Source organism: Pleurodeles waltl, chromosome 6 (genome assembly GCF_031143425.1).
Source record: "Pleurodeles waltl isolate 20211129_DDA chromosome 6, aPleWal1.hap1.20221129, whole genome shotgun sequence".
In the NCBI taxonomy this organism is placed as follows: Eukaryota; Metazoa; Chordata; class Amphibia; order Caudata; family Salamandridae; genus Pleurodeles; species Pleurodeles waltl.
In genome coordinates, this window is record NC_090445.1 from 1,676,299,283 (window position 1) to 1,676,313,420 (window position 14,138).

Consider the following 14,138-nt stretch of genomic DNA (forward strand, 5'->3'; position numbering starts at 1 on the left):
TGCAAAAAGTAGTGGAAACCAGTGTCGGAGACAAGGTTCTCCAGAGCAAAACACATATCCCTAATATTTGAAATACTGTCTTTATAATGACTAAAGTTTTTCTTTGTATTTTTTTTCTCATTAACAAAGAACCTATAAGAGAACCTTCGGATAATGGAATGATTTGTCTGTTACTTTGATTTTACCATTTTAACTATTGATCTGTTGTACTTGTTATATTTAAGTTTGGGTGTGTTATGAATGTGGACTTTGCTGCTCTGTAACACTCATGTGCTGGGCTGCATCCGAGTGATAACCAATTTCTTTTCTTTTCTGGATAGATGACACTACAGGAATCCACTCAATATACACTGTATATCAAGGTCACGAGATCATGTTTCATGTTTCAACCATGCTGCCATATTCTAAAGAAAACAAACAACAGGTATGTTTAACAATATTCACCATGAAAAACATTAAGGGCCTGATTACCAGTCTGGCGGTCAGAAAAGCCGTCCTCCAGACTCACAGCGGGGAGGTCCCCAGCACTGGCTCAAGGCTGGCGGAGAGTAAGGTTGTAATCAGCCAGGGTGGCGCTGAGTTCAGCGCAGCCCTGGCTTGTTGCAACTCCAACCACCACCATTTGGAACAAAGTCTCAAGGCTGGTCCGCCTACCAGGGTTGTAATGTGGCAGTTGGACCGCCACATTTGCGGCAGTCCGACCACCATGCAAGGCTGGCAGTCCTAGGACCACCAGCCTCGTAATGAGGCCCTAAGTTTCCTCTCAAATTTACAAAACTCAATTTTAAAGGTCAATTATAGAAAGTCTGCATATTAACACAGAAAGCTCTCATCATGTAGGTTTATACTTTTTGCAGTTTGGTTCTGAACAAAAAGGAATTGCCTTCACTAAAATCTGTGTTTATAGTCAAAGGGTCATTAAGAGTTTGGGAGAAAGGGAGCACCACTATGAATCGGTGGTGTTTCTGCCCCACCAGACTAGAAGTTCTCCTGCTCTATTTAGTCAGAGAAGCACTAGGGATGTGCTGGTTGAGGCACTATCCCAATTTTCTTTGAAGTTTCCATATTGAAGGTGGCCAAAAACTTGTGATATACTAGCAATTGTATTCACAACTCTATTGAACAACGCTTTCAACCACAATTCGAGAAAAAATAAACTAACAGAGTCTTTAAAAATCCTGCTCTGGGAACAGACAATGACTCAGTTACAGATCACTATCAAACATGATACCTGCTTAAACAAACATGAATATGTGGTCCAATTGGTAAAAGTCTATATCACCAAAAATGGACACTGCAGCCATCAAAAGGCACATTGCATAAAAAAGGCATACTTATCTGATTGTTTTGCTCACCACATTGAGTAAGCACATTGCAGTTGCCATGATTTGAGTATTTTGACTGTTCAGTTTTTTCACAATCCCCTTTCAGATGCAGGAGGCAGAAATGGGTATTTAACCTGCATACAAGTGTGCAAACACAGCTCCTTTGGCCATTGCAGTCTACCTGAGCATGCATGGAACAGTCAACTATAAAACAGCCCCTCCTAAGTGTGAGAAATAACCAGCACAAATGATATACTATGTTTTAGACATGCCCCAGGAAAACAATTACACAACAATGTGCTCTATTCCTCTGAAAATCACTTCCAAGTCATGCTCTGTTTCACACTGCCCTGCTGCCAATATGTATGCTCGTTTCATATGGTATTTTGGAGGTATGATACAAGAATATCATAGACTCTTGCTTAACATTAATATTGTGTCACAAATGTGGTTAACAAAAATGTTGTTCCACTAGAGTTTAAAAATGAAAATCAACAACCAATGGGATGATACTTTTGTAAAAGACATTTATAACACATTACTTATAGCAGATGATCTGTGATATTGTGATGTACTTTGTGAACAGTAATGAAAATAAAATCCAGTAGATCGCTCTACATTTTAGATTTTTGTTTTATTGTCTGCTTTCAGCTTCTGACAAAAACATTATTACACTTTCATACAAAATATAACTCACTTTTCAAAAGATTTACACCTGAATGATGAACCTGGAAAAGTCTTTTATGTATTTGCCATTGTAAATATCTATTTAGATTCGGAACATGCTGACTGAATATATGGATTATTAAAGCAAATAAAAATAATTGAAATGTCTATACTATTAGCATTGCCTTCTAAGTTCAGATTCAATAAAGTATCATCAAAGTCTGGACTACTAAATGTGTGTGTTTTAGAAGTCAGTGACTTTCAGAGTTCTTGGAGCTACCAGTTGCTAAAATGTAAAAAAAATATTTTTTACCTTTTGTGTGCTTCCTGCACATGCTTAATGTGGACTTTAATAATCAGCTCATTAAACACCTGTGCTTTCATTGATAACAATTTCATAATGCAGAATCACTGCAATCAAACAGGATATTAGCTTACAACATGGACAGATCGGTATTATGATAAGCACCCACAATGATCTGACATTTATTAGCAGAAAAATAGTTACAGAAACAATGAAATTCACATCTCTTTGTGGTTCTTCTTCAGGTGGTATGAAATTCCTGGAACTGATACGTTATTACCAGGTGGTTAGCTTTTAAAAGTTAGTATTCTCCTGAGGAATCAATCCTCTCTACGATGTAACTGAGAGTAATGCTTCAGTCCTGGCTGGGAAGAGAGATTGCCCTGTTTGGTGTGAAAGGCAAGCAGTTGTCCATCACTTAAGAATTATTTAGTTCTATCCTGGTGTCTTTACTTTTCTTAGACATAGAGGTAAGAGAGAAATTCAGTAATTATTTCTAGTGAGAGTTCACAAAATTCCATAAACATTCTGTGACATTTCATACAAGAATGTTGTTTGCTGTCGCCTTGCATGACTTTTTTTAGGTAAGGATGTCCTCACATAAAAATGCCTTACAAGAAACCAGTAAACATCACCTCACAGTGAGAGATTTTCTGTGCCAACTAGTCTTCTGCTGCTACCTTGCAAGACTTTTTTGTATGCATGCTTCATACTTTAGTAAAATGTTAGCTAAAGTTGCATAATTTGAAAATGTAAGGCATTTTGCAAATTTTGTGAGTTCGGGATTTTCACAAATTTCACCTGCTTAATTAACATTCCTCCCACTGGCCTTCTTAGAATCTTCGTCATCCCCATGCTGATTCCTTTACATACTGACCTACACATATTAATTATATCAGGATAAAAACCTTCACTAACAACATGATGACATAAAAAACTTTTTGTTGCCAAGTTAATCATGTTTAACAACAATACAGATGTTTAGAGAATAAATCATGTTGCTTTTTTTACCATGAGTACATTTATTTATTAAACAATTTATGCACTGCCAGTTTGACACACACTAAGCACACAAAACCTTATGTGTTCAATGATACCATGTAATCTTTAGCAGCCCTGTAGAGGGCAAACTATCTGAAATATGGATGAATATCAAAATGAGACAGCTGTGTGGTAAACATATCTGACACTCATCACAGAATGATCTCACTCCCAGTGAATAAAAATACCAGACATAAGTACATGAAGCTTAGAAAGATTTATTGCCAAATGTTAGGATGATATATTTTAATGGCTCTTATGAGCAATTTAAAAGGGTCCAGTAGAAAATGAAATCAGGAAATGATGTGTTATCTCTGGTCTGGCATCCCTTGTGAGCAGGGATGAAATTAGATTTGATATCCAATTTAGCAATATCAGATTTCAAAGTAAATACGTATAATAATTTCAAGTATAATTCAATTACTGCTGCTTGAAGATCATAGCTACAGAAATGCCTCATCATGAAAACAATATTGTTTCAAACCCATTGCACAGGAATATTATGACCATGACTAAAGCAGAAAATATTATCAGATTATTGTGTCAATGTTGTAAATTAATTAATGTTAACTCTTTAAATATTCAGTAGAATATAAATGTCCTCCATTGAGGTCATGCTGTCTCACTAGATATCAATTATTAACAAACAGAAATGCATGTCATAGCAAGCAGTTACAAACCACACTAATATCTCACATTGAAAACAACACCTAGGATTGCAGGTCTTGTTTCCATTCCCCAACACGTCAACTATTTCTCAAACTACATTGTCTGCAAAATATTGATGTTTGAGTTGCCAACATTCTTACAGAAAGACTGATTTTCAGGCAATGCACAGTAACTTCTTCTGCCCTGCCCTCAACTCCTCACTTTAATCCCTGCTATTCCTTTGCTGTGTCCAACACTTAAACAAGGCATGTTTGCTACAATGACAGATTAACAATGTCTTTGACAGTGCATTTCCACAGTAAAATGGTTACATAAATATTTTGATGTTATAATGAAATGAGCTGGCACCCACAGTGAGCTCGGAGGAGAATGAGGCGAGCGAAGCGGTGCAAAGCAGAAGAGCCGGAAGTACAGAGATGAGACAATAAGATGAACGGGTCAAAGCTTTGACTGAGATGACATAAAAACCTGGGATAGGTGGAAAGAAGTATTAGCTTGGCATGCTGGAAATATAAACTATGCAGACAAGGAGCAGTGGGAGTCTATTAGGAGACATATCAGAGGCAAGAATGTAGAGCTAACACAAGGAGATTGTAATGATAACATGTCAAGTTAACATTAAACGTTATGAACAATGGACCCTATTCCTAAAAGGCATTCTGGACTACAAGTAGTATGTAAGTAGTAGCACTTCATGTACTACAAAAAGCAAGTCACAAACCTACTGATGGATATCTTCTCCTCTGCCTCCCTATGTATTCAGTACAGTGATATATGTCCCAGTGGAGGAGATCACGTGAGTATTGGATTTAGAAGTAAGTGTGGACACGCAATGGATAGTGGGGGTAAAATGGGGAATAAATACTAAAAAAAAGGTGAGGTTAAGGGAAATTGTAGAAGGGGTTTAGAGAGGGAGTGCTGACACAAAACCCACATAATAGTAAGTGAATTGCTATAGGCAAAACAACATTGCTAGTTCTACTACAGCCCTAATAACAAAACAGGCTTAGGAAAACATCACCCCAGCATTAATGTAAGTCAAGAGCCACATATGGTGAACACTCACACTGCAAAACATGCCCATACATAACAATGGAAGCAGGCTCTAATACCAACATTCCATACGAAATAATGTAAAATAAATGAAATCAATAAAGGTAACAGTATATTCCATTAAATATTATACACTTCAATTCAAACTAAATCAAGTATGTTTTTAACTTACTTCAACAAATCTAAAAGTTATTATAACTATCCAAAATAATAATTACCAAGTTTTTTCAAATTAAATAAAAAATGTTATGGAGGGTGTGATTTGAATTTCAGGTATTGTCTAAAAATAGTATTTAAAAAATAACAATGTAAGTAATAAAATAGTTTAATTCAAATTTAATTTTGGAGACATTTTTCTTGAGTACTCCCATGTTAGTATTAGCTGTTCTAACAATATGGGGCCTAATGTGAGAAATTTCCATTTGTAAAATGTGGTTGAAAATTGTGAATGTTTTATCACACAAAATTGGGAGCAGCTAACTTTTTATTGTTTTGCAGGCAAATTACTGTCTCAAAACATTGATACATCCCTTAACAAATCAATCTTTGGAAGGGGCCCCCAAATATGCCTCGTCCAAATACTGTTTTGTTATCGGTTTCAGAACCTATTTTGTGATAACTTGTTAATGAATCACAAAAAGGGTTTAGTGCTCAAAAATTGGCCACTTTGGGAGTCACATCTCATTTGAGTTTGCAAATTACTGGCTTTGCAACAGCTAAATTGCTTTGTACCTCAGGCCCATATTTTATTTAGATTCCCCATACCAACCTTTATGGAGCTACAAGTGAAAAGCTACTAATTGTCACTTTACTCCCATACACTCAGTTGCAAAAGTCTCAACCCCCCTCAGATGAAGAGATGGAAACTCTCAAGTCCACACCTAGGCAGTCAGAAATGTTGAATAGTAGAAAAGTGAAGAGTTACATCTAGGTGTAGGAGAACTACAAGTCTGTCGATTACCCCTATGTTTTTAAAACTAGATTTTTGTTCACTTTTTTAAATGTGCATCATATTACAAAAATAACACAACAGAATACCATAGTTAAAATACTTTTTCTTGTTAATTCTGATATTATGAAACAGTTCCTATGATGTTTGTTAATTTAAGGCTAATATGATATCAGTTAATGGAATCACCTAGGGCCCCAAAGAATGTGTGATTAGCTTTCTATTGCTTTGATGCTCAAGTTTATTATACGTTGGAAGGTGCTTGATTACATTTAAAACTAGACATATTTCACTTTTTACTTGTTAAAAACAGCAGTACATACACTAGAGGTGTGCATGAATTTCCATTGTTATACTTCTCTTTCTGGACATATTTGGTATTCTACTTTTCCTCCCTTATTCTTAACTACCACCTTTTTTTTCCAACAGTTAATCTACTGGAACTGCCTATATACTGCATTTTAGACCAGTCTCTTGAAACTCCACGCATGCTTCACCTATAGTCTGCATTTTTTAAGTCTGCCATTTATCTTTCACATTATGTTATATTAATGGCTTCTCATTTCATGGAAGGGCTGCCAATCAATGCCATTGCATTTTGTGGATGGTTACATTGTCCCATTTGTGTTCCCATCATGCTTTGGTGATGGGACTCAAGTAGTCCTTTTGTTAGTGTAGAGATATTGCATGCGTTTTGATGTACTTGCTCAGTTGACGTGGTGATAGGTTAATTGCTGGATCAAGACATTTTTTTAGAAAGTCCTTGTTTGGAGGCTGTCAGAGTCACCAGATCCTCGGGGTCTGTGCACGTTCCCAACACGTCCACCACTGAACAGCTCCAAGACTCTGATAGATAAATCACAGAGACTGAGAGAGTCCAAGAGGGGAAGAGGGGATTAGGAAGGGAACCGCTGGGAAGGAGACCTGTAGTAAGAAAAAGGTTAGAACACACAATATGAAAATTATATCTCCTGAAATCAATACTAGACTATGATTCTAAGCCTAATCACTCTGAAAACATGAACAATCTAAGCGTTAAGTTTAAAATGACTAAGGGGGTCATTCTGACCCTGCCAACGACCGCGGAAGCACCGCCAACAGGCTGGCGGTGCTTCCTGGGCCATTCTGACCGCGGCGGTAAAGCCGCGGTCAGAAAAAGGGAACCGGCGGGAAACCGCCGGTTTTCCCCTGGCCCAGGGAATCCTCCATGGCGGCGCTGCTGGCAGCGCCGCCATGGGGATTCCGACCCCCTTCCCGCCACCCTGTTCCTGGCGGTTGTTACCGCCAGGAACAGGATGGCGGGAACGGGTGTCGTGGGGCCCCTGGGGGCCCCTGCACTGCCCATGCCACTGGCATGGGCAGTGCAGGGGCCCCCTAACAGGGCCCCATAATGATTTTCAGTGTCTGCTTTGCAGACACTGAAAATCGCAACGGGTGCCACTGCACCCGTCGCACCCCAGCAACTCCGCCGGCTCCATTCGGAGCCGGCTTCATCGTTGCTGGGTCTTTCCCGCTGGGCCGGCAGGCGGCCTTTTGGCGATCGCCCGCCGGCCCAGCGGGAAAGTTAGAATGACCGCCGCGGTCATTTGACCGCGGTGCGGTCTTTTGGCGGTCTCCGCCCGGCGGGCACCGCCCGCCGGGGTCGGAATGACCCCCTAAGTTTCAAGAAGGCCGGATACCTGTAGGGGAATCAAGATGAATTAAATGAAAACTTTCTTATTCAAGTACTTTCCTTTACATGAGAATCAGAAAAAACATTCTGACTAAATTTTAAACCAGTCATATAAATCCTGTTTTGAGAATGTATACTAGGACCATACAATATTGCATCTAGAAACTCTGGCCTTCTGTGTACTCTTAAAATGTTTCAACACAACTTGCGCATATTGCAGATATATATGTATAGTATACACCATAAAAGGATTGTGCACCATGAATAACACAATATGGATTCAGGAAACAAATCACATAACTTGTCAACTCGAATATTACACAATAAATATCTTAGAATAGTAGCATACAATAAACAACATGAATTAAACTCGAGGAGAGAATCGTGCGTCTTGCCAATTCGAGTGTTACCTTGTAAAATACCAAGAAATGGTAGCACGCAATGAATATCAAAGTCAAATCATCATTAATCGAATTGCGCGTCTTGCCGATTCGTAAAACACGATGTAAATGTCAAGGAATAACAGCTCACAATAAATAACAAGATCAAAGTACAATGAAACGAATCGCGCTTCTTTTGCCGATTCTTAAGCCACCATGTAAAATGTCAAGAAATGGTAGCGCGCAATGAACAACAAAGTTAAATGCTCATGAAATGAGTTGTGCGTCTTGCCAATTCGTAAAACATCATGTAAATGTCAAGAAATAGTAGTGCGCAATGGACAACAATGTTTAAACACCATAAAACGAATTGCGCGTCTTGCCGATTCTTATGCTACCATGTAAATGTCAAGAAATGGTAGTGCGCAATGAATAACAAGGTCAAACCTTTATGAAATCAATTGGGCGTCTTGCCTATTTGTAGACTACCATATAAATGTCAAGAAATGGTAGCGCGCAAGTAATCTGTTACTCATTTAAGAATTTAAACCAAGAATATGAAAATTCTAAATAACGGTGTCGGGACAGTCCAACCACCGTCTTACCGCCTGTAACAATGATCACCAATGAAGGATTAGGGCAGAAGACTGGAAGATCCAAATAGGCCGCCGGGACAGGAGCTCAGGAAGAAGCTGCTGCTCTGCACCAGGACCTCTGAATAGTGAGCACCGGGAGTTGGGCTGGCTCTCTTTTACAGAGTCTTGGCCCAGCCCAGAACCAAGCCCAGGCATGTTGCAGGGAAAGTCTCTGGAAGGCCCTGGAAAGGGGCCACACCCTAACACACTCTGAAAACCTGCAGCAATACATTGCAAAGGAACAGTATTTGTAAGCATATTAAAAATAAGTTTTCAGGATTGAACTCTGCAATGCAAAAGGTTAAACCACAACATATCAGCACAATGCATAAATTAATTGAGAGTGCTGGGTTTTTGCATTTTTGTCGCCAATAGAGCGCGTATTGCTCTGGTGTTGACAGAGGCTTTAATTTGTTTGAAAGGCAAAGTACTGTTCCCTATTTGCCCTTGTGCGTTAATTTGTTTTACTTTGTAGTAAACCGTACAATGTAATTTACAACATTTTGTGTTCACAGCCTAAAGATATGTGCACTTGTACGCTTTCTTACAAATGCAACAAAAATACAGGTCCCTATTCAAAAGTGTCTGTTGCACAATATTTTGCTACTTATGCTTTTTTAAGCTCACCACTTGTAAATCACTCTTCAACTTCTCCCTCTTTTTCATAGCATTCTTCTTTGAGGGAACTGCATAACTCTGCTATTACAGCGTATTCAGGAAAGTCACTTTTCAGACCTTCTATGTTGTTGAAGTCCAAAATGTTGCTTAATGTTGGATTTTCTTCAAAGACATCTGGAGGCAACATACTGACACACATCTCAATATTACCAAACAAACAAATCTGTTGTCTTTGCCAATACTTGTTTTACACTGTACCAGAATGATGAATAGAGATCAATAAGGGTGAACACTAAGGAGCAAAGCATGGAGATGTTTTAAAACATTGCCGTACAATGAACTTTAGTCGGCCAAGGTGTGTTCATTTGGAGAAAACAACTTAAAACCTATATATACGTGAAAATAAGGGGACATTTAATAGCAAAAACAAGTTTACAGTAAAACCTGGCCCCACAAGTGATACTATAGGAGAGACATAAATGCCACATCTTCACGCAGTGCAGATGTAGTCCACTTCGAAAAACTTTGTGAAGTCACAGTTTAGGTAATTGTGGTGTTGATGATAACCTAACTTCCAGAACACTAAAGATAGAAGTCTTCCACAGCAGTTCAAACTTACCCTTTTGCACACTACTGTGGTTTCTCCAGAAAGAAAGAAAGGACTTAAAACTTTGAGCTCTTTCAGTCGCTGGCCTCTATATGGAGACTGCTAAGGAAGGTTACTGCCATGAAAATTCAGATGCCTTTGATCAAAGCAAAAATGTAACAAAACTCTGACAGATGTGGCAAAAACATGCTGTCACAGAAGGTGGCTGTTTGAAATGGACTAATCCATAGAAGATTGACAGCTGAACAAGTGCAAATGGAAACCCTTATGAGAAAACAGGGCTGACTTTAGCGGTGGTGGTGCCCAGTGCAACAATCTTGGTTGGTGTCCCACAAGAAACCTCCTTCTCCATGAATTCCCTCACACCATGCCCCTTCAGCTCCTTCATCTGTCCATAGACCCTCTCTAACATGCATTTCATTTATTTTAGAGCATTACTCATACCAATGTATGGTGTTGGAGCACTTTACATCACACACACATTTTACAGGGAAAATTAATCATGCATGTGTAAATCGTTGTGTAGGAAATGTTACATAAGACAAAGAGGAATACACAGTGTAGGAGTCGCATATCACTGATACTAGTAGGCAGTAGTTAAGAGTGTTTGATCTAGAGAGGGACAGACTCAGGATTTAAAATGTACCATAGTGGTTGGCTTTAGTAATAAGAATTTATTTCTAACTAAAATAACTCTTTTTAGCAACATTAGGACACTAATGTAAGGCTCTAACCTATACCATGGAGCTCTTTGATGACAGTTCAAAACTCACTGTGCTACATTAGGGTTTAACTTATGAAGTAGAAGCAACAAAAGGATCTCTGGGATAAAAGGAGTAACTTACTGAGTAATCCACAGGAAATAGAGTTAGGTGATTTGCGTGGTACACGTTCTTTGCAGCAGGCATACTGACCCAATTATCACGAGTGATAATTACCACTGAGATCAGAGCCAAAACTATGATCTCACTGCAATAGGAACATTAATCACCAGAGTTATCTTGACATTCTTAATGTTGTCTGAAAACTGCTAGGCACACAAGGAACTCTGCAGCAGGTGTTTTTAAAACCTTTGCTATTTGTAAACAAGATGCCCCTCGAAGTTAGCTCCAGGTGTGACTGCACTGGCTGCACTGCCCGAGAGCTGGCCCTGCTCGGAACATATTGGGAAAGATTGAACAGCAAATGGAAAAGTGGACGAGCATTGCATATGGTTACAAAAACTAGTGGGACTAATTAACAAATAAAAATAAAGGCAAAAGGAAAGTGTCAGAGCTCTGTATATGGATACAAATATAGTGCAACTGTTTGAAATTCAAAGTAAAAGCTGTCTAACTAATTTCGCATTAAATTTCTGTCGAGATAGACCTGTTTCTGTGCGAGACGGAAACACACAGCATTTGAAAGACCTAGTGAACAGAGAAAGTTCTGGTGTGAGTTGGAGCAGGGAGAGCTCAGGGCATCATTTTGAGTTTGGTGGGCAATAGAGGCTGCCTGCCCAACTCTTTAGGACGGAAACACTAACCGGCCCTATTATGAGTTTTCTACTGGGCCAGTGGGCGGAAACAGGGTTTCCGCCTGCTAGCCCAGTGGAAAACTCACCAAAAAATTTACGCCGGCTCGTATTCGAGCCCGCGTCAATGTTGCAGTACATCTGCAAAGAAAAGCGCAACAGGGCTGTCCATGAGGGGACCTTCACTGCCCATGCCTTATGCATGGGCAGTGCAGGGCTCCCCAAGGGGCCCCCAGCACCTCATCTCCACCAACCTTTGCATGGCCATGGGACCACCATGCAAAAGATGGCGGAGAGGGGACTCGTAATCCCCAGGGCAGCCCTGCCCTGGCGGATTAAGACCACCGGCACCGCAAGGCTGTCGACTGGTGGCAACCTGGCGGTGCTGGTGTTCAGAAAGTGGCGGCTCTGCCACAGTCGTAATGTGAAGGCCGGACCGCTGCTTTAATGGTGGTCCGACCCCCACCGCGATCCTGGCGATCCCGGACCGCCTGACTCATAATGAGGGCCTCAGTGTATGCTACATGCTTATTATCCTGTTTGTGAAGAAACTCCTCTCAGTGACTGTGTTTATTTCTGCAGGTAGAAAGGAAGCGCCATATTGGAAATGACATCGTTACCATAGTATTTCAGGAAGGGGAGGACACATCATCATCTTTCAAACCATCCATGATTCGCTCTCACTTCACACGTATCCTTTTCTATGGTTTGCTTGGCATGAGAAGCACCTTGGACCTTACTGAGGAAGTGAAGCTACTTTTATGCCAGGTAATCATTGATCAGAAACCCATCACAAGACCAAGGATTTTAATGGAATGGTTTTTAAGGACCACTAGAATGCTTCAAACGTAGAGAGAGGCATTTTCTGAATAATTATGGAATTACCACACTTGCCACACAATTCAACATGAGGGCATAACATGCTGAATGCAACAAAAATATTTCGTTTCTAGCTCAAACGGGTCAAATTTTGCTAAATATATGCCACCAGTCAATTTTTAGTTGCTCTAAACTGTGTTAAGGTTTTAAATACATACTAATGAGTTGGAATCTTTATTCACACAGTATTGATATCTGTTTCGTTTTTGGTAACCATTTGCTACATATTTCCATCCGCACTGGCTTTCTTTCAGGGTCTGAGCCCAATGGGAGTTTTCCATTACAAAGTAGCTTGAATCCCACTTTTCATCCCGATTTACACTCTCATTGTCAGTCTGTCCTATTGCATTTTTCTCTCAATAAATGCCTTAATGAGGCATAAATACCTCAAGTACTGAATTACTACTCTAATTACATTATTGCTCCACAAGGTGGTAACCTCTGCGACCTTGCAATCTTTTAGTACTGATATGGTACACTATTACTGGCGAATTTAATCCTAACTGTTAGGGCACAGCCTCCAGGGCCGGCTTTAGCGCTGGTGGTGCCCAGTGCAACAATCTGTGTTGACCCCCACCAAGGACCTCTTTCTCCACAAATTCCCTCACTACCCTGCCCGGCCAGTGCCCTCGTCTCTCCATAGCCCCTCTCTCACATGCATTGCATTTGTTAAATAGCTCAATTCATACCAGTGTAGTGTATCCGAGCACTTTACATCTTATACACACACACACTATACAGAGAAAATGAATCATGCATGTGTAAATCAGTCTATAGGAAATGTTACATGAGACAATGAGGATTACAGTGTGCAGGAGTCACGTCACCCATACTAGTAGGCAGAAGATAATAGTGTTAGGTCTAGAGGAGCACAAATTCAGGATTTGAAACATACCAGTATGGTTGGCTTTACTAATAAGAATGCATTTCTACCCAAATGAACTCTTTATAGCAACTTTAGGTGAATGAAAGACTGGGGAAAAGCATAACGTTCTAACCTATACCATGCAGTTTGCATGCAGCTCTCTTCAGTTCATGCCTCACTGTGCTACATTAGGATTGTAACTTATGAATTGCAAGTAACAAAAGGATCTCTGTGAAAAAAGTAGTTCCTTACTGAGTGATCCACACCAAATGCAGTTTGGTGATTTGCATAATACATGTTCTTTGCAGCAGGCATGTTGGCCCATTATACTACTTTATCACAAGTGATAACTGCCACCAGACAAGATTCTGATCTCTCTCCAGCAGGAACATTAATCATCAAAGTTATCTTGACATTTTTATTGTTTCCTGCAAACTGCTGGACACACAGAAAGCTGTGCAGCAGTTTCTTTTTATAACTGTGTTATTTCTAAACACAGTTCCCCCCATTCCTCTAAGGTCAGCACCAGGTGCGGCTGTACTGGTCGAACCGCCCTAGAGCCGACCCTGACAGCTTCGTTCACTTGGTGTGAGTCCCCCACCTTGGTGTACCATCCCATTGACTGAATGCAAGTTTCACATCTTGCAGCACAGTCCCTCTCACTTTGTGTACATTTCACACCTTGAAGCACAGTTTCAGGATGTGAGATGTACTTCTTGGAGGGCAGTCGCACTCATGAGTCTCACATTTAACAAATGTTTGTTTTTTAATCTTAATATCACGTTTTCTGTACTTGCAATAGGACTAGGTGGAACTCTCAAGCAGACGTAATTTCACCATTTTGGTCACATCTGAGTACAAAATTTGCATTTTTGGGGGTAATTACTGTGTGTTGTGCATATTTTTCTGAATGGAGGGTAGCATTCGTAAGAGAGGAGTGGCTAATGTCTTTAGCTGTCTTA

The 14,138-nt window shown here is 40.0% G+C and overlaps 1 protein-coding gene across 2 annotated transcripts in view; it reads left to right on the forward strand.

The window, feature by feature from the left end:
* The window catches only part of GARNL3 (GTPase activating Rap/RanGAP domain like 3), a 759,794-nt gene that overhangs the window by 635,478 nt on the left and 110,178 nt on the right, over positions 1–14,138 (forward strand). For both annotated transcript variants that reach the window (XM_069241687.1, XM_069241688.1), the window contains exons 11-12: positions 321–424; positions 12,015–12,123. In XM_069241687.1, coding sequence (XP_069097788.1) covers positions 321–424; positions 12,015–12,123 — 213 coding nt within the window. The remainder of the gene's footprint in view (positions 1–320; positions 425–12,014; positions 12,124–14,138) is intronic.